This window comes from Marmota monax, unplaced genomic scaffold (genome assembly GCF_021218885.2).
Source record: "Marmota monax isolate L192 unplaced genomic scaffold, Marmota_monax_Labrador192_F-V1.1 WCK01_AAM20220418_F8-fsc00080, whole genome shotgun sequence".
Classification (NCBI taxonomy): Eukaryota; Metazoa; Chordata; class Mammalia; order Rodentia; family Sciuridae; genus Marmota; species Marmota monax.
In genome coordinates, this window is record NW_026694750.1 from 1,365,001 (window position 1) to 1,385,678 (window position 20,678).

At 54.7% G+C, this 20,678-nt stretch overlaps 1 protein-coding gene and 1 long non-coding RNA gene across 2 annotated transcripts in view; one reads left to right on the plus strand and one right to left on the minus strand.

Annotated features, from left to right (window-relative positions):
- Positions 1 to 20,497, plus strand: part of CUNH1orf127 (chromosome unknown C1orf127 homolog) — a 28,378-nt gene extending 7,881 nt beyond the window's left edge. Inside the window, exons 3-13 of the mRNA XM_046424875.2 lie at positions 2,727 to 2,825; positions 5,196 to 5,320; positions 7,120 to 7,263; positions 11,652 to 11,687; positions 12,224 to 12,361; positions 12,867 to 12,951; positions 14,578 to 14,774; positions 15,020 to 15,143; positions 17,971 to 18,161; positions 18,603 to 18,690; positions 18,842 to 20,497. Of these exons, the coding sequence (XP_046280831.1) occupies positions 2,727 to 2,825; positions 5,196 to 5,320; positions 7,120 to 7,263; positions 11,652 to 11,687; positions 12,224 to 12,361; positions 12,867 to 12,951; positions 14,578 to 14,774; positions 15,020 to 15,143; positions 17,971 to 18,161; positions 18,603 to 18,690; positions 18,842 to 19,611 (1,997 nt within the window). The 3' untranslated portion in view covers positions 19,612 to 20,497. The remainder of the gene's footprint in view (positions 1 to 2,726; positions 2,826 to 5,195; positions 5,321 to 7,119; positions 7,264 to 11,651; positions 11,688 to 12,223; positions 12,362 to 12,866; positions 12,952 to 14,577; positions 14,775 to 15,019; positions 15,144 to 17,970; positions 18,162 to 18,602; positions 18,691 to 18,841) is intronic.
- Positions 16,107 to 19,535, minus strand: LOC131423411 (uncharacterized). The gene is made up of 3 exons (XR_009224925.1): positions 19,236 to 19,535; positions 17,002 to 17,047; positions 16,107 to 16,359 (listed from the first exon to the last, which is right to left on the minus strand). It is a non-coding gene; the product is annotated as an uncharacterized LOC131423411 (long non-coding RNA).
- Positions 20,498 to 20,678: the final 181 nt, after the last annotated feature.

Here is a 20,678-nt window from a genome sequence, read left to right on the forward strand (position 1 = left end):
TTTAATACAAACCAGCATATAGCATGGTGTCGCAGCTGGCCTGGCTTGGGGGATTTGTGTCTGTCAATTCATCCTTACAGCAGTGTGACCAGCAGCTGAGGTCCACAGGAGTGAGTGACTTGTCCATGGTCCCATTAGAGGTAGAGCCAGGACTTCAACACAGGCAGTTGAGTCCCAGGTCTCTGCCCTTAGCCCGTTCAGCAAACAGGACACTGTGATGCCACACACATTTGTAGGACTTTTATTCTGGGGCAGGCCCTGTGCTACGGCTTTTCCATTTGTCAAATCATTTCATCTTTGAGAGAGGAGTTATCATTGTACTATAAGATTCAGGCATCCCAAGATCCCCCTTGCTTCTGACACTAACTTTAAGTCCTTAGACCACCTTTGGGTTTATTAATTCTCTAGAAGGACACACAGATTTCAGAACAGCAGTTATACTCATGCTTATGGTTCATTTCAGTGAAAGGACTCAGATTAAAGGACTCAGGGACAGTGCACGGGGAGAGACCCAGGAGCAAGTTCTAGGTGTCCTTCCCCAGTGGATATGGGAGGTCAGCACTGACTTCTAGCAGCAATGTGTGACCATACAGAGCGTGCCAACCAGGGAAGCGCAGCTGAGCCTTGGTATCCAGAAATTTTGCTGGGATCAGTTAGTAGGCAGAGCTGCACGGCTCACCTTGTTTCTAGCCCTCAAGAGACTGAGCTAAGACCACACTGACAAAGGTCCCGTAGAGATCACGTGGCTAGCATAGCTTTCCGGAATGGCCCACTGCCTCCAGGTAAACAAAGTTATTCTGGTTAAGTGGGACATTCAGAGGGCTCAGAATTTCCTTCCCAGGTGCTGGGGGAGGGACAAGGGTGGCAAAGGGCCAGACTTTTCCATGACCCAAGCATAATTCTTCCTTGCACATGTGTCCATTTTGCAGAAAAGGAAATGGGGTCTCAGGGAGGTTAAATGACTTGTTCCAGGTCACGTGGCTAGGGCCCTGATAGTCCAGCTCCAAGGCCCAGGAACCTTGTGTCTTTCTGACAGCTTATATGTCTCTGTTGAGAAAAAATCAGCCCAGGAGATAAAAATTTTCCCATCTTCCCGTCTGATTGTTCACGTCTAGAGTGCATTTAATTTAAGCCCTCTGTCCAGTCTTCACCATGAGGGAGGCCCAGGCAGGGCTCTTCTTGGGGAAATGCATCACATCCAATAAGATTCCACTTCCTGTGGCCAGACTGTCCATTCCACCACTACCAACACCAATACCACCACTACCATCATTATCACACCATCACCACCCCCATCCCTACCACTACCACCACCAATCATTACCACCAAAATCATCATCACCATCCCCACCACCGCCACTACCACCATCTTCACCACCACAACTATCACCACCACCATCACCACTATCATCATTACCACCACCATCCTCATCATCATCCTCACCCCCATCACAACCACCACCATTAATACCACTACCGTCATCACCATCACCATCTCTACCACCATCACTATCACCATCACCACCACCATAACCACCATCACCATCACCATCACTACCACCATCACCACCTCCATCATCATCACTACCACCATCACTACCATTACCATTACCATTACCATCACTAGCACCATCACCATCATTACCATCACCACCATCACCACCACCATCACCACCATCACCACCACCATCACCACCATCACCGTCACCATCACCACCATTACCATTACCATCACCATCACTACCACCATCACCACCTCCACCATCATCACTACCACCATCACTACCATTACCATTACCATTACCATCACTAGCACCATCACCACCATTACCATCACCACCATCACCACCATTACCATTACCATTACCATTACCATCACCATCACTACCACCATCACCACCATTACCATTACCACTACCACCACCAATCATTACCACCACAATCATCATCACCATCCCCACTACCACCACTACCACCATCTTCCCATCTTCACCACCACAACTACCACCACCACCATCACCACTATCATCATTACCACCATCATCCTCATCATCATCCCTACTCCCGTCATCATCCTCACCCCCATCACAACCACCATCATCATCAATACCACTACCGTCATCACCACCACTATCTCTACCATCATCACTATCACCATCACCACCATCACCATCACTACCACTATCACCACCATTACCATTGCCATCACCATCACTAGCACCATCACCACCATCACCACCATCACCATCACTACCATCTTCACCACCATTACCATCACCACCATCACCACCATCATCATGCTGTTAATTCACGGGAAGGAAATGAGACTAAGCAAGAGGCCCACGCAGAGCAGGTGGGATTCGAGCCCAGGTGCTCTGACTGCAGTGTCCACACTCTTACCGTTAAGTCACATTGCCGCCTGTGAAACACAGTGGTTAGATTTAATGAGCTCTGGAAACTTGCTCCTCAAGGTGTGATCTCTGGACAAGCAGCACCGGCGGGGTCACCTGGGGCTCCTTAGAACTGCTGGGCCGCAAGCCCTGCCTCAGACCTGCTGAATCTGTGTTTAACAAGTGCCCAGATGATTTGTGAGGCAGACTGAAATCTGAGAAGTCTTACCCTAAAGTTCATTCTTCTTGGATGTTCTGTGAACTCAACCTTTGCCTGGTAAAGGGTCCTCCCTCCCTTCCTGCCTTCCCTCCCAGAATCATCTCCTTGTCTGACAGCCGAGGTGGAGTGCTTCTCAGACTACATGACCCTGCAGATCCCAAGCAGCCACGTGCAGGGCTTGAGGCGGTGGCTGGGCAGAATCCTGCACTTGCCAGGTAAGGGGCTGGGCAGGGCCGTGGCTGGGGAAGAGACCCCACACGTGCCTCACCCAGGGCTTTGGCGCTGCCTTTCTCCACCTGGAACCTTCCTCTCCTTTTCTGCTGTCACTCAAATCAGCTGAAATGCCCCTCCCCAGGGCCTTCCTGTCTCTGAAGCAGCCCCCTCCCCTGCTGTTGCCATCTTGGCCTGTTTGTGCTCAGCTCTAGAACCATCCTCCGCATTGCTCACGTGCCCCTTGCTGGGACCCCAGCAGAAGGAGGTGCAGCTCACTTGCCCCTTGTGAGTAGCTGCAGCTTCAGGAGAGTGGGAGCTGCCTGTGCTGAGGACATTTGCAAGATGGATGAACAAACAGCCCAAAACTGGGAAGAAGTGCCCACCCTATGCTCCAAGACCCAAACTGCCCCGGAAAAGAAAAGGATGTGATTCTAACAGGGCAGTTCTTACCCACTGGAAGCCATCTCATACTTGGTGGGCGAGTAGTGCACCTAAAATAGCCAAAACCAAAGGCAAGGCATTACTTTCAGAGACCCTTTTGCCATGAGCTTGCCAACAGAAAAAAAATGGGAATGGGGGTGAGGACCATAAGGAGATTACCTGGGACCTTCTGGAAACTTCTGGAAGGAACAAGAATAGAGAGATGTGCCAGTAGCCCATTTCCTGCTGTGCTTTCCATCTCAGGGGCTGAAAAGTGAGTCCTCAGAATCCCCCTCTCTTTTGCACAAAAAGGGAGCCATTGAGGAGAGGGGCTTTCCCATCACTCCCAAAATTTAGGGAAAACTCCCAGGGGCCCTGTTCATTCCAGAAATTCTTCAAACACCCTGTGGAACTGGTGTGGCCTAAATCTGTCCTGGGAGGGTTGGCTGCCCGATGGCCACCAGCCCACGAGTCTTGGGAGCGGCTTTGGTATTAAAAGGCCACTTTTCCAGGAGAAATGCTGTGGATACATTAAGCTGTCGCCTGTTCTTTGGAGAGCCATTATTAATGGAAAACAATAGATTAATAGTTTTAAAACGCTTGTTCAATAAGTAATTTTTATGGCTCTGGATAGAGCCCATTAAACATTTCTGTGTGTTATTATAAAGAAGTTTTAAGCGTAAAATCATAAAGTCAATAGTCAGAGAATTAGTCACAGCGGCCAGCCACAGGCCATTAGTTTTAGGCGCTGTCAGAGACACCTGTGGCTTTCGGCGGAGAGTTTTTATTTCCAGCGGCAGCCCAGCAGCGCCAGGTGGGATGCAGAAATGACGGTGCCTGCTGCCTTCCATAAACTTGAGGGGACAGCAGGCAGGTGTGATCAGCGGGATGCCAGGCAAATATTTACAAAGTGCAAACGTGAATGCAAAACTAAAGCATCCAGGTCAATTTGCACATCCAGGCGGAGACACTTTATTTCCCCAGCGATCTGCCTTCCAGAGCCTCCCTCCGCCTGCTCAGGGCCTGGATCTCTTGCTAAAGATAGCGGTGGAAGCTGCGCTTTTAAAAGGAAAGCGTCACCAGAGAGGCTCTCCGCACAAAGGGCTGTTCTCCCCAAGGTGCTCTCCTCTCCCCTCTACGGCTCAAACACCAGGACAAAAGCAGTACGATTATGGAAACTAGAGGAAATCCAAGGAACAGGATAGAACGCCCGCCCTCATTCCTCTACCCAAGGAGATCCACCCCCCCTTTTTTTTTTTTGCTATGGAGCTGGCATTTGAGTGGAGGGCCATGAGCAGTCACTGTGATCCCAAGCCATTTAGACAGTAGGTGAGGAGATGATAAGTGGCGCAGACAGGAGACAGGAAGTAGAACAGGCTGGATTAAAGGGTCAGGGTGAGCTTCACTGAGAAGGTGACTTTTGTACGGACTTGAAGGAGGTAAAGTGAGCTGTGCAGACATTTAGAAGAGTTCCAGGCAGAGGGCACGGCTGTGCAAAGGCCCTGAGGCAGGAGTGTGCCTGGGATGCTTGAGAGAAACAACTGGGAGATGTGGCAGGAACAGAGGGAGGGAGTTGCACAGAAGTGAGAGAAGAGGTCAGAGAGGTCAGGGGCACCTCACATGGGGCTCCTGGCTGAAAAATGGAGAGGTCTGACAGAGGAAGGTCTTGACAGTCTGCTGGCGGCTGTAGGGAGTAGAGCAGGGGGTGAGGGAGGACGCCAGGAGAAAGGCAGCTGCACTCCCCAGACTGGGCCCAGGGGTGGGAGACCGGCCAAGTCTGGATATTTTGAGGGTGGCACCATGCTTTCCTGTGGGTGTTCACCTTTCCGGGACCTGGGTCCTGCATTCCGTCCACTCCAGGTAGAACAGCCCTCTGGTCCCTGTCTGGTCCATGCTCCTGACCTTCCAGAGAAGCAGGCTCCACCCACACCCATGTTCCTTTCTCTCCGCAGGCAGCTGGAGGATCCCCGACCGCCAGGATTCTCTTTTGGTTAAATGCGGCTACTCTCTGCACCCCGCTTCTGGTGGCGACTTTGTTTTCCGAGCTCAGTACTCGGCCTGCTCCGTGCGGAAGGAGGTGGGTTTGGGAAAGATCTGTTTGTTTATTTATTTCTGCAGGGCTGCCCAGGAGGGAAGCCAGCAGCCCCCGAAGGCTAGGCAAGGGCTAGGCCACTGAGCCGCACCCCAGCCTTCAGGGAGACTTGGTGACATCTCTTGGGAAGAGACACCGTTCTGGGAGACAAAAGGAACTAAACCCGAGCCCAGATGTCAAGTAAGGGGACCCTGTGGCATTTTTCCTCTGTAGAAACAGACTGAGGGAGAGCAGAAGCTCAGGCCTGTGGCGGAGCTGCTGATTGAAAGATGGAGAGGTCTGAGCAGAGGGGGGGCAGCACAGTTTTGAACAGGAACCTGCTGGCGGCTGTAAGGAGTAAGAGCAGAGGGTGAGGGAGGACGCCAGGAGGCAGCTGCACTCCCCAGACTGGTGTGTGGCATAGACAGCAACCACCACGCGCTGCCTCCACCCAGGTTAGAAGCCACCTCCCAGGCAGCGGCCCACGGTCCCTCCTCCGTGTGACAGACCTGTTCTGTCACTGAACTGCCACCCTGATAACTACACCCTGCTCACACAGACTAGGCTGGACTCTCTGAGGGGAGGGGAGCCACTCCCCCAGTGCTTGCCTCAGGTCCTGGCCCAGTAGGCACTCAATAAGTGCTTAATGATGTGAACACACGGTGCTGAGGCGTTGCAGAGGCTGGTGGACCAGGCTCACTTGCACAGGCCCTGAAGATGCTCACGAGACCGTGGGATTCTGTCAGTTTTGCAAAAAATAAGGCGTCTTTGTATTCGTTTCTGTATTTGTCCCCTGCCCCCCCCCCATGTGCAGGAGCTTGGGCCCCAGGAGGCTCAGATGGGGCAGTCGGAGCTGGAGTGTGGGGTGGGAGGGTCAACTACAGGCCGGAGGGTGAGGGATGACCTGATTGCGGCAGATGGCCGGGAGTGGGGGTGCGGCACCCCAGTCACTTAACTCCTCCCTGCCCCCCACCCCGTTCCCATGGGTGCAGACCGCCCTGGGACCCTCGTATTTTTCCTTTCTTCTTCTCCTCCCCCATCTCCTCTGTCTGTCTTCCTCCCTTGCTGGCCAAGCCCAGGGATTTTCCCAAGGGACTGAGGCCCCTCGTAGGGGAGGACTTCAGGAACGGCCTTACCAATCCTCTTCCTGCTATGTCCCCTCCCCTTCCACAGCCCCTGACCCACCCCAGCACATGCCACCTCAGGCCTCTGCAGAGCTCAGACGTGGCTTCTTCCTAAGGCTGGTGGGGGTCAGCCTGGCACCCCGGGGGGCCCCCCGTGGAGCTCTGTGAGCTCCCCCTTGCACACAGAGGGCGCGGAGCAAGGGCACCAGATCTTTTGTCCAGCTGCGGGCATGGCCCCCTGCCTTTCCCTTGGTCACCCTCCTCCACTGAGCCTCAGTGACCTCGTCTGTAAGATGGGGATGAGAAAGTCCCTTGTGAGACATGGGGGAAGGTCAAGGGAGCCAGGGTACGAGCATGTGTTTGTCACCTGTGAAGACACATGTAGGTGAAGACCCCTGTCTGTCTGACCAAGGGTGACTTCATGAAACCCACAATCATCCCCAGCCCCAAGGGCTTCCTGGTGGGGCTGTGCCACTGCTGGGGCCCAGACACTGGACCCAGGTTCCCAGTCCCTGGTGGCCTTGGTCTTGCTTCTGTCCCTTTTCCCTGAGTCCCCCCAGCGTCCGGGCAGTTGGGCTCGTGTTAGCCATGTTCGCTGTGAGTGGCCGCTGACCTGGGCTTGGGGCCTATTAACTCTGTTTTCTTCTTTCATTTGAACATGTACATTCGCCCCACTTCCAGAAAGCAAATTACAGGTTGGAAATCAGAATATTTCAAAAAGGGGTGAAAGGGTCGCAGTGGAGTGACAGCTGCATAATGAAGTGTCCAGTGGTCGTGTCAGGGCTGAGCCAACAGAGCGTCCACTGCGGCCCCACGTTTATTCAGGTAATGGGTTTAGAGAGCCTGGGAGGGGACCATCACAGGCTGACAGACTGGGCAGCAGTGGCAGCTGGAGATGCAGGGTGGCATCGTCCTTGGAGATGTGCGCAGGTCCTGGCTGGGTGCTGGGTCCACTGGGCTTTTGTCTGAGCAATAAGGAATGAGATGGGATGAGAGCGCTCGGGGAGGGTGTTAACGGTCTCTGAATGGGCTTTCTCAGTTTCCCATTGACGCTGGCATGAAGGAGCCAAAGCAGCAAAAGTGTGTTGTGTCTTACTCTCTGTATTGAGAGAAGTTGCTGGAAAGATGCTCCTTCCCCACCCCACCCCACCCCCCCGCCCCCTTTGAGTTCTGGGGATTGAACCTAGGGTTTTTGCACATGCTAGGCAAATACTCTATCACTGAATCACATCCCCAGCCCCTTTTAGTTTGAGACAGGATCTCACTAAGTTGCCGAGGCTGGCCTCAAACTTGAGATCCTCCTGCCTCAGCCTCCCAGGTTTCTGGGATTACAGGCAGGTGCCACTGCACCCAGTTTAGAATACTTCTTTTTAACCTGGGTCATATCAGGGAATTTTAGACCTCAGGGCTGGGCTGTAGCTCAGTGGTAGAGTTTACTTAACTTGCGTGAGGACTGGTTTAATCCCCAGCACTGGAGGGTGGGTTCTCTTTCAGGTGTAATGCCTCCATTTGAAAGATCAGGGAATGGCGCTTGTCCCAAGAGCTGTGAGCAACTTCACTGCCTGTGCGTTTCTTGAAGTCGGGTTTCTCTCTAGCCCTGGGAGACTTGGGTGGGAGGCAAAGAGTTGCAAACACAAGTCCACAGGGGCCAAACCAGCAGCAGAAGTATGTGCTGGACTCCGGTGGGGGGGGCGGTCAGGACTTGAGCTCGCCTTCGTTTACCCAGCAGACACTTCCACACCCCACTCCCTGCCAGCGTCAGCCCCTCTCACCTGCAGTAGCTTCCTAGGTGGTGTGCTGTCACACCCACTCTACAGATGTGAGGACTGAGCGGAGATTAGACTTGCCTGAGTCCTGCAGCTGGTAAGTGGCCGAGCTGTGCTCCCAACTGGGCAGTGCAGTGGGGGCCATGGCAAGCTGCAGCAAGCACAGCCCCCAACCCTGGCCCCCGCAAGGAGCAGCTGACACTCAACTCCTGGCTCATCTGCCAGACTGTGTGTGTGTGTGTATATATATATATATATATATATATATATATATATATATATATCTCAATACCCCCGTCCCCCAAAATAGAAAGAAAAGAAAAAACAGTTGGTTTGGGGCTTGGGGTGTAGCTTGGTGGTAGAGCAGTTGCTTTTTACATGGGTTTGATCCCTAGCACTGAAAACCAAATTGCCTTTAATTTTGTAAATAATGTGTAGCCCAAACAAAATGCTGATTTTGGCCTTAGGGTATCAGGAAGGAAGGCGGAGAGGGTTAGGGTTAGGGTTAGGGTTAGGGAAGGGAGGAAAGAGAAAGGAAGAAGTGAGAGGAGAAGGTTGGAGTGAAAAGCTGCTAAAAACAACCATTATCCATTCAATAAGCATTTATGAATCGCCCACTATATGCTGGACACTGCACTGGTGCTAAAGGAGCAGATTTGAATAGTACCTAGACGCCTCAGGAAGCATACAGTTTTAATCTCATCGGGTCTGGTTTTTAAAACAAGGGTGCTGTGCCTGGAAGAGCCCAGGGAACTATGGCTCGGAAGAGCTGAGCCCTGGATTTGTTTTTTTTTTTTTTTTTTTTTATACTGGGGATTGAACCCAGGGTGCTTGGCCACTGAGCCACATCCCCAGTCTTTTTTTTACATATATATTTTATTTAAAGACAGGGTCTCACTGGGTTGCTTAGGGCCTCACTAAGTTGCTGAGGCTGGCTTTGAACTTGGGATCCTCCTGCCTCAGCCTCTTGAGCTGCTGGGCTTACAAGCATGCGCCATTGCACCTGGCTCACCTGCATTTTTTTTAAGTTCATTCTTTTTTTTTTTTGGTTGTAGTTGGACACAATATCTTTATTTTATTTATTTATTTTTATGTGGTGCTGAGGATGGAACCCAGCGCCTTGCACGTGCTAGGAGAGCGCTCTACCGCTGAGCCACAACCCCAGCCCTCACCTGCATTTTTTTAAAAAGACATTGCTTAGTTGTCAATTGACCTTTACTTTATTTACATAAGCCATGCTGAGAATTGAATCCAGTGCCTCACAGGTGCTAGGCAAGCGCTCTACCACTGAGCCACAACCGGAGCACTTTTAATGGCTCCCTGTGGCCACCCCAAGCCTCCTGTGGTGCTCCAAAGAATCACAAAGCCTCGTTCTGGGAGCTCTCGGCTTTGCCGCGGGGCACCAGTTTGCCTGACATTCTGGGGATGGTCACTCCTTCCTGTGCACTGGGCCTGTAATTTTGGGAGCTGCCGCCAGAGGGACGGTGTTGCCGGTGTCACAGACACTGGGCCGAATTGCAGAGAAGCGCAGGAGCTCCTCGCGGTCCGGCGCCTACAGTGTCTCTAAGAACCTGCCGCTGAAGCCCAGAGGCCCCAGCGAGGTGTGGGAGCCTGCATGTCCCCACCTCCCTGCACAGAGTGGCAGAGAAGCGGACGCACACCAGAGATCGAAGACGGGTCTTCACTGCTTCAGCCCCCCTCCCCGCTACCCCTCCGCCATCCGAGAACCTCATCGAATTGACTGATTCATTCCTGGTGACTTCTGCAGCCGCCGCTTCCCGTGGCTGCACCTTGAACTTGCATTAAGTTTTAATTAAAACCGTTTCACCGGCCTTGCCCTTGGCTAAATGCAGCTGTGGGCACAGGGCACATAGATATTTAATACTTTGCCTCTCCCCGCTGATGGCGCAGGGTGCCCAAGGGTGTACCCGAGCCGTGCCCTGCTCGCAGCGATCCGCCAGCTCGCTTAAGTGTGCCCACAGGCCCCGAGCGGGAGGCCGCGCAATAACTATTCATTGCCCTGGGTTAAGTGTGCCCAGGGGCACCCGTAAACTCAATGCAGTGATTAGCGATTGCTCCCAGTGAAGGCTGCCCGAGGTCCTGCGGAATGTCCGCGGGCCCTAAATATAGCCTGTGCGCTGCAACTTAAAGGGCACGGTGCGTTTTGCCTGTGATCGCATCTCCCCTTCCTTCTTTTAGCAGAACTGTTGCCTCTTTCTTCAAGCCCGGCCTCCAGGGGTGTGCTGCCTTCCTGCAGGGCGCAGTAGAGGGAAGGCAGGGGGACCTGGGCCCCTTTGGTGGTTAACCCGGAAATGCCGAATCCTCTAACCCTCTTATCCAGCCGCAGCCTCTTCCCCATCCATCTCCTCCGCTCTCCAAGAGAAGCCGGCACCTCCAAGGACAAGGAAATTGCAGGGTCCACCCAAGGGGTTCCCTGTGGGCCGCCCTGAGCCTGTTGGCTGAGCCGGGTGGATGCTCTCTGGTCCAGGGGGCAGCTGAGCTGGGGCACTATAAGTGGCTGGGGGTCTCCTCTGGCCACTCCTTTCTGCCCCTGGGACCCCCTCTCTGTCCCTGTGGGGAGATGTCCTGGCAAATCAGTCCTCTTTGCCCTCAGTGTCCCCAGCTTGTAGAGGTGGGGGGAGGGGCTCAAATGATCTGCTGGTCTGTAACTTTCTCCTGGTCGCAGACCTCCCTGCCCTGGTCTGCTGCAGAGGCAAGGGGAGCTTTGGAGAATGTAGAAAGAGGAGGTGACAGCTGGGTGGAGGCCATGTTTTGCAGCAGGGGTCGGATAGACCCTCTGCCCACATATCACCTCGATCCTCACCTGGGAGAGGGGAGAGTGATGTCACTGTAGAGAGGGCTGCAAGGCACCACATGAGACCAACTTTCCCAGTTTGCCTGGGCCTGTTATGGTTTAACACTGCAAGTCCCACACTGGGGGACACTCAGTCCCAGGAGACCTGGTGTGGTGCCATTGGTGAGGACAGACCACTCTGGCCCTAGAAGCACTCTATCTACCTTTGCTTATTGGATCCCACCTGGAAAGCAACAGGGTCAGGAAACAGTAGGTGAACTCTGGAGCAGGAGGAGGGAGGACGACCTGGCGGGGTCCTGAGGACAGCCCTGCAGGAGAGCTGGCTCTGAACAGCAGTGTCTGGACCCGCACAGCCACTCTGGGCCTCGCCAGCTGCGCCCGGTGCCCCAGCTGCCCCCCTGGCTCAGTCCCGGGGAACAGCTGAGGCTGCAACATTTCCCTGGGTCTGTTGACACTCGAGTCCCAGAACATAAATGATTTTCTTGTCTTAATGAGCAAACAGCCTCCCGCCTGGCTCTCTTGCTGGCCTCCTGCTGGGGTAATCGCCAGTGCTCTGAGCAAGGGAGGACAGTTCGCTTGCTCCCCTTTGCTAGCCACTTGCCAGGAGGTGTTGCTTCCTCTCTGTTCTGCAGGTCTCCCGGCCCTTGCCTCGGAGCAACAGTGGACAGGTAGGTGAGGCAGGCGTGAGCTTCTGGAAGGTTCTTCCAGGCCCTGTGCTCAGGGATGCTCTAAGGCAGGAGGTTTGGACTTCCATTGTCCTGTGAGAGTCCCCGTGGGCATCACCCACCCTTCTGGGCCTGGGTCTTGGAAGCAGAAACTCTAAGCTTCCTCTGGTGCCTTCCAGGCAGAGGCCGGAGGCATCTGGGAGGAAACTGGAGGAGGGGACCCACCTCAGGGTGGGAGGCTGGGTTGGAGGCCTCTGGGGTCCTTCCCTGCTGAGATTCTCTCTGCAGTTTCTAGGGGAGGAGGTAGTGCCTTAGCAAGACCCTGGGTTTCTGTACCACACCTCGTCTTCTGCTGGTCCCAGGGGTTTCTACAGCCTCTCAGGGGCCAGGGCCCTTCTCCATCCACTTCACATCCCTTTGAAAATTCAGAGAACACGTGTGCCCTGCCTGGAGTCCTCCCCCAACTACCCATTCTCCTCAACCTGTAGCGACTGTGTCTCCCTGGTCAGATGGTTTGTGAGTGTGTCCTGTTCCTCCAGACCCCCTGGCTGCTGTCTCTTCGAGGGGAGTTGGTGGCTTCCCTGGAGGATGCCAACTTGATGGGATTGTATGTGGACATCAATGCTACCTCAGTCACCATCCAAAGCCCAAGACAAGACGTTCTTCAGAGGCAGGAGGTCAGTGGTGGGCAACAGGCCCTGCCAGGCCCTGCTAGGGTGGGGGCCTCAGCAGTGTGGCACCCAGATGAGCACTTTGCCACTCCTCCTGTGCCAATTCAAATGTCCACCTGCGAGACTGGACAGATTTAGGCAGGCAGCTTTGAAAATTGGGCCCCATTAGTGTAAAGTGCTCGACTCGGCAGATGAGGGGCTCCTGCAATCATGTATTCAGTGCGTCCTGATCATGGTGGCAGGAGTGTAATTACCATCTCTTTAAATAGCCCAAAGTTGCCGTGTAAGAGAAGACGGCTCACATGACATTTGCTCCGAGCTCGCTTCCTGCTAAAAATATCCCGGCTAAATAATATTTCCTGGTTGCAATGGAGCAATGGTCCCTGACCTGGGCTCTGTAACTCCTGGGGGCTTAGTCCAAGACTAGTTGGAAGGTGGGGGGTATGGAGAGAGTTGGCCTCTGGAAGGAGACGTTTTAGAGGCCACAGGGAGGACCCTTCTGTCTCCCCAGGTGCTGAACACCTCCTTGGAGGTACTGCCACTCTGGATGGTGAGCGGTCACTATGCCTACTCCTTAGAGGCCGCTTGCCCAGTGGGTAAGACTCAGGAGCACCCTGAAGGGCCACCTCTCTGACTCCCCTTCTGTCCCCCAACACACCTCATTTCCCTGTCTCCCAGTCTACCTCCTCTCTTCTTAGTCCCAACCTTGGCCACGCACTTCTGAAATGCTTGGGACAAAGAGAAGTTTGCTCTTGCTGGAAGGCGTGGGTACGCAAGCCACCAACTCCCCTCCGAAAGGCAGCAGCCAGGGAGGGGGTCTGGAGGAACAGGACACACTCAGAAACCATCTGACCAGGGAGACACAGTCGCTAGAGGTTGAGGAGAATGGGTAGTTGGGGGAACTCTGGGGAAGAGGACAGGGCCAGGGGTAGATGAGCTGACACAGGGGACAGGATGGGGGCCACTTGGGATCCTGCAACCCAGACCCTGCACCTGTAGGCTTTGCAGGTCCCTTGCAAGGAAGTGTGGCATGCAGTAGGCACGATGTGGGGGGACGCACTGGCTCCCCTGACGGCAATGCCAGCCAGTGGGTCCACATGCCGCCCAGGGCAGGAACCTGGGATCCTGTCCTGGGTTCTGGTTGCCATCCTTTAGTGGGATATTGGCTATCGAGGTCTGGAATAAAGGTGGGTTCCTGATGGTGGGAGAGGGTCCCTCAACCCCCATTCTAGAGCCAGAAGGAGGCATTGAGGAAGACTCCGGTCTGGGTGGCACATGGTGTGGACGAAGTAGAATGTCTTCGGAAGGTGGCGGACTGAGGTCTAGGAGCTCCCAGGAGCCTCCCACGATGGGCTCCAGGGGCCCCGAGGACAAGACGGGAGAGGTCTGCAGCCTTCATCAGATTCCTCAGGGTCGTGATTCAGTGGCAGTGGGAGCCTGATCTAGACCTAGCGCAGGAGAACGATTTTGTTCAGCTTGGGCTGCCGCAGTTAGGAGTGCCTTATGTGATACACAGGGGCCAGGAGGCGGAGGACCACTTCTCACCTCCGGGGAGCTTAAATTCTGAGGAAGTCCACATGCAAAGGCAGGTGGATCAAAGGCTTCATCCCGCGTGGGCAGATCAGTGATGACTAACACTCACACTCTACAGAATTTTATCACTGACTAGGTCTCAGGCTCCGGGCTCTGGGGCATTCTGGGCTTTGGGGATGGCCTTGCCAGGCTCTCAATCGTCGCCGTCCACTGCTCTGTGATATTTGAAATCCTTTTATTTGGAGACAAATGCTTTCATTTAGCATTTGTCTCCAAATAAAGCCGAGCCAGCTTAAAATGGACCCGTGAGAGAGCTGACGCGAGGAAACTCTTGCTAAAGTGTAAACAACTGATGTGAGCTGTGCGTCCTAAGAGCGGCTTTGATGCTAGAAGGCCCTCCAGGCTGGGTCCCCGAAGCTGAAGGTGGAATTGGCAGAGATATTCCGGCAGCTTCCTAGAGGCAGCCCTGTTCCTAGAGTCTGCTTTCTCATGGGTCTTCTGGAATGACTTGAGTCCCCTGGGGGTTTGGGGAACACTGTCACCAACCCCACTAGTGTGCAGTGCTGGCCACTGGCATGGCCCCCGGCTGTTGTCCTTGAGGGAAGGCATTTGACTCCAGAGCCAGGGAGCCTGGGACCTATGTGCCCACCCTCATGCCCATGTGCTTGCCTGTGTCCTTCCTGTCCCAGTTTCATCCCAGCCAGAGACAGACGTCTCCGTTCACATCCCCAAGCAGAGGCTGGGTCTGGTCAAGAGAGGTTCCCGCATCGAGGACAGCCTGAACCTGAAAATCCTCCGAGTCCACCAGTCTGACACCTTCACGGTGACTGAGAGCAGGGATTTCGTGATGGTCAGCATCCCGGCAGCCACGCTGCTCCAAGTCCAGGTCAGTGACACCTCCCGGAGGTGTCACTGACCTACCCCTTCTGAGACCCTTCTTTGAGCTACTGACACCATGAGGAGTCAGAAACTTGGAGAGCAGATCTGTGGGTCCAGCGTGGAAAGGACTTCACCACTTAGCCTCCCCCACCCCCAGGGCCAGCACCCTTGCTGAGGTGGCCATGGGGGAGGAGAGCCAGAGGATTCTGACTGTACCCCTGTCACATGCTCCAATTCCTCCTGGTCCCACAGCCATGCCAGCAGGCCCAAGGAGCCCCAGGGACACAAGCTTTCTATAAGGTGGACCTGAACCTGGAATTTGCCGAGGTGACTGCCCCGGTCCTCTGGACGGTGGAGAACGTCTTCCAGTGCATGGGTGAGTGAGGAACAGTAGCCAGGGGCCATGCCAGTGTGCCTGCTGGTGACAGACACTTGCCACATGCGTCCTCTTCCCCCAGCCCCATTCTTCTTTTCCTGTGACAGTGTTACAGCCCTGGGCTGCAGAGGTCAGCTGGCTGGAACTGGCATGAGGACAGGAGTGGTGTGGGGATAAGTAGTCACCAGGTCCCTGGCTCTGGAGTCCATCTGGGATGGGGGCTGGAGGAGGCAGGGGCAGGGGCCCATCAACTTCCCAAACAGCAGAACCTCAGTGAGTTACTTAATCCGTTCAGCCCCAGTTTTCTCACCTGGAGAACGAGAACACAGGCGCCTGTCGGGAGGTGGCTTGGCTTACCAGACCGCCCCACACTGGACGAGCCATCGTCCTTGGATCTGTTCAGCCAGCTCGTGTGGGTTCCCGTTCCTCAGGTCACTTAGTAGATCAGGCTCCTTGGCAAACAGCCATACGCGTCGCAACTCATTTCTTAACCCGAGGAGACCTCCCTCTAAACACGGTGTGTGTGCTCGACACCGGGACGCTGCGTCTTGAAAGGGGTTTTCGGTGAAAGCGCAGCTACCAGACAACCTGGTATTCCCACATGCAAAACCACCAGGAGCAAAACCCATTCAAATACAGCAGAAGGAAATACACATAATTCACAAATGATGTCGATCACTTTCATCTTAAACTTCCTAACTGTCCTCAATAGAAGACAGACGCGAGGGAGATTTAATTCAGATGTTAATAGCGCAAGAATGCCCGTTACCAGGATATGATGTTTCGGTGCTGCATAAAAATGTAATTATATTCAGAACTATATTTAAAGATTAAAAGGGGGACTGCCTACCACATCTAGCCCCAAATTCAGAATTAGAAACAAAGAAAAAGGCAGGATGGGGGGTGGGGGTGGGTGAGTTCTAACCGTCTGCTAAAAATGGAAATATTTCTTGAAAGTTTTTACACATTTCGGCTGTTTTTATTTGAACGGTTTCCTGCAGCGGTGACATTGATTTTGGAAAGGGAGAACTTTAGCCAATAAGTATTCACTAAGCATTTGCCACATGAGGCTCAGGCCTCAGAGGCCACCAGATTGGGTCCTCGTTCTCCATCAGTGTCCAGACTGGAAGGGGAGATAAGAAATGTCCAGGGATTCCAATGGAGGGCAGGTGGACTCCAGGGGAGACGCCAACGATGAGATAATTTTTATCCTGGGCTTTGAAGAGCAAGTAGGGAGATAATGAAGAAAATTCAAAATTCAAAAATAGCAATAGCAATAAAAAACATTTTAAGAAAAGTTTTGGGCCTCCCTGGAAAGACTTACACAGGGAAAGGATGTTCTCTCTCTCATTTTATTAATTTAATATCAGCAGTCGGAATGAATCTCCCCGCTCCCCAGTTCCCAGAACACCTTCCCTGTACCTCCCCTGAAGCTTCTAGGCCTTTCTGTTCTTATTATAGTTCGAGGTGCATGCTCCTGTCTCTCCCTCTAGTCAGAATGCCTGGAGATCAAGGACTGTCTTATGCAGTTTATATTCTTCACAACCTTTATTGTACCTCTTTGCCCTTGATAAGCACTTGATAAGTGCTGCTTGGACCGAATTTTCACTAGGACTTTTTACAAAATGTTTTAGACAAAGAACATTTTTTTTCCCTTTTGTAAATATGTGACTAATGAGTGGATAGCTCTGTGGTTACAGAGTTCTTTTTTATCTCCCTCCTGCCCCCCCGCCCCCCCCAAGCGGTTAGAACTTATAGGATGCATCCTAATTGCTTCAGATGGCGGCTGTTAGAAACAGAGGGAGGAATGGAGAAGAGCTTCAGCCCAGAAGAAAGACCTGGGGAGGGGGCCACTTACCTCTAGTTGCATTCACAGTTTAAAACGGGTCCGGATGGAAGTGCCTCTAGGGGTGAGGGAGGCATGTAAATGAGTGCAGGTGAAGACACCCAGGGCCCAGGTGGGGGGGTGATAAGGTGGCAAGGTCAAGTACAGAGCTCGTGGGGAGTGGTGGGAGCCCCTGAGAACCGGCAACTGCCAGACCTGGCCTGGCTTGCCAGAACCCCTGCCTGGCTTGTGGGCTTCTGCTTGGTGCCAAGGCAGGCCAGTGTGGCCCAGTCTTCTGATTTCCCGTGAGAAACTGGTTACCTACAGCTTGTTCTCAAGTAGTTGTCGGTTAATTTAAAAAATATTTTAAAATCCCTGCAGTCGAGATCAAACCTGACCAAGGGCTCCGGGGCTGCTATTTGTAGGCTGTAACCCGGGTGTTCTCACAGCGGGTAGTTTTGGCCTCTCGGGGGACAATGAGCAATGTCCAGACATTTATGTTTGTCACAATGCAGAGGATGCTACAGGCATTGAATGGGCAGAGGCCAGGGGTGACGCCCTTCCCACACACAACAAAGAAAGATCTAACCCCAAACCTCAGTGGTGTCCGCCTGAGGGTGGCTGGGCAGGGAGAGCTGCCCAGATCTTTTTGGTCCCTGGGGTTGGACTGATGTATTGGACCTCAAACTAGGAAATGGCTCAAAGATGAAACGGGCTTGTGGTGTTCCAGCTGGGGCAGTGAGTCGGGACCAGATGGTCTTTGCAGAAACCTAAATTTCTGGGTTTTAAGTGTAAAAATGTGTCTTGAGGCCCCCGCAGCCTCTCCAGCTCGGAGGTCTGGGAAACTCGGCAGAAGACCCTCCGAACTCAGGCTTGAAGCTGCCCTCCCAAGCTTTTGCTCCTCCACCCCTGGAAAAGGGGTTGCTCCTGGTCCTACGGCAGGGTTTCAGGGGGATTCTGCCCCCTTAGGAGGAAGGCCGACCCCTGCCTCCTCTCTGGAAGGTTCAGGAACAGAGTTGGCTGCCTCAACAGCTCCGCCGAGGTCTCCTCCATCTTCCCCATCCCCAGGACTGGACACCCCTCCAGCAAGAGTGCCGTCGGCTGCCTTCTCCCCGTTCCAGGGTGCGGGACCTGCTGCCCAGGAGTGGCCTTTGCAGGGGCCTGTGCACTGGTCTTCTGGAGAGCTGGCCAAGGTGAGTCCACGGCTGTGTCCTCTGCCCACAACTTCCTCCTGAGGCTTGAGACCTTGGTGAGCCCTGCTGGGCTTGAGGTCTCTCTTTCCCTGCGGTTCTTCCAAGGAGTGGCCCACTCTGACCCCTAGCTATGTCGCGTCAAACTCAGAAAGTTACCCGGACAAGCCAGGGTCCCTGAGAGCTCCCTGCGTGGGGAGACTCCCGTCTGTCGTGCCTGGCTCAGCTCCCTGTGCCTTGAGCCATGGCAAAAGGTGGGGGCAGGTAGGATCAGCAGCTGTGCCACAAGTGAGGGGAGGGAAACTGAGGCACCCCCAAAGGCCTTGTGGCGGGAGCCCGGGAGCCAGGCCTGGAAAGCCAGCCCGAGGTCACTGCTCGCACAGGGCCTTCTGTGGGTGAACCCACGGGCGGCCAGGGCCACTTGGTGTTGTTTCTCATACTTAGGAGGACCCTGGACTGATCCTGACCACAGCCAGACCTGCGGGAGGAAGCTGGGCGTCCACCGCCTCACCTCTCCCCAGAGCAAGGCAAGGTCAGCATGGCCCCCAAGTTCCCCTGGGGGGAGCCCAGTCACCTCTCCCGACTTCCGCCACAGTCTCCTCAGGGCCCAGGGGGCTGTCCTGGCTGTCCCGGGGCCCTCAGGCCCAGTCTTCCCAGTTCTGACATGACTTTGTCCTCAGCAGTCTCTCCTCGATGGCCTCCTGGGAGGTCCGACCCACCCAAAGTGTCCCCAGGCTCAGAACAATCTGTCACTGAAGATCCAGGACCTACGAGGCCTAAGCAGGACCCCACCCAGCCATTGGGAAGTCCCCTCCTAGGGGATGTGGCTTCATCAGAGCCCCTCCCGGGGGAGCCTACCCGGGCCAGCAGAGCGCTCCAGCCTTTGACGAGGCACTTGGAGGCCAGGCTGGCTGAAGAGACGTTGGTTTCCCGCTTTTCCCTCAAGGAAATGTCCTCTGTAACAGGGTCCAAAGAACCACCCCAGAGTGGCCGTGGCCTCTCCCAGGAGGGGGCCGGAGGGAACCTGGGCCCATTATCCCCAGAACCAAGTCAGGACATGGAGAGGCAGGGACTAACCTCCCTTCTGGGGATGGACGCCATCTTCACCACCCCAAGAGAGCAGCAGACAGCCACCAGGGACCCTCTGGAGGCCTCAGAACCTGAGTCCTCTAAGGGGCATGAAGTGGACCCAACAGCCCCGCTGACAGCTCTTGTGGAGAGTCCTCTGGCCTCCTCCTCTGAGGAGCCTGCAGTGAGAGCCCCAGACCTGGAGTCAACCCCCAAGTGGCCCGTGAGCTGGCGTGGGTCAGGGGCTGCACACACGCCCAGCCCTTCGCCTCTGCAAACCCTGAGCCTTCGGGCTCCCGCGCTTGAGCCTGGAAACCCTTTCTCTGCCAATCCAGGGGCCTCGCTGCAGCAGGAGCCGACAGCCCACACTGGCCACCAGCCCTGAGTGTCACGGGACTCCTGGACTTTGGCATGTGGGGAGGGCTCTCTGAGAGCCCCGGGCGGGCCTCCTTGGAGATGCTAGGGGTGAGTCTTGGGAGGCCCCAAGAAGGGGGTGCAATGGGGTGTGAGGACTGTTTGGGCCACCTCCAGTCTGCTTGGTCCTCCCAGGGGGAAGGGCAGCTGAGTGCAGGACAAGGCCCTGGGCTTCTCCTGGGCTCTCCTGGCCCAAACCCGTTTCTATGCTTGCTCTTGCGGTTAAAGGGGTGCGACAGTGAGGCCAGGTGCAGGCTCCCTGGCTAGGCCTGCTGGAACCCAGTGTCTCCACTCTGGCTGTGTGACCTTGGCTAGGCACCAGCCTCTCTGAGCCTCACTTTGGGATCAGCCAAATTGGGAAGGTTCTAGATCTTCCCTGATGGAGCTGTTGAGGGTTGATGAGGAATTGACATAAGACTGGAATGCAGAGCCCTGCGCACAGTGTGGCCTCAGAACCCCAGCACCCTCTGTGTCTCCCAGGCCCAGGAGGGCTTCAGCCATAGTCAGACATCTGTGTTGGGGCACGGTTCCGTGGCATGTGACCCCCTCCCGGGGCCTCAAGGGGACCCGACCCCAGCTGAGGGAGGGCAGGACCCCATGAGGGGAGGCGGGGATGGCCCTGCTCTGCTTTCTCCACGCTCCCTTGGTTTCCTGGTGCCATGCTGGTTTGGACAGCCCCATGACCGCTGATGACCCAGTGCCCTCCGGCTGCCTGCCCAGAAGCCCCGCTGTGGCCAGAACCACACTCGGTGCTTCCCTGGAAGGGTGGAGCCCCCTCCCGCTAGGGCTGACCCACGGCTGGAAGTGGGATTTGAATCGCGGCCAAGGAGAGGAGCCATTGGCGACGCCCTCCCGGAACGAGGACTAAATAAATAAATAAATAAATAATCAGGGTTGTCTCGGCTGATAAACGGTCCCTACCTCGAGGACGACTTCTCCCTGCGCTCCCCCTCCCCCGGGCAGACCCATCCCAGGCAAAGGCTTAATAGCCCCATTTAAGGCTTTTCCTTTTCACCACGGAATTGAGCCGCTCTTGCC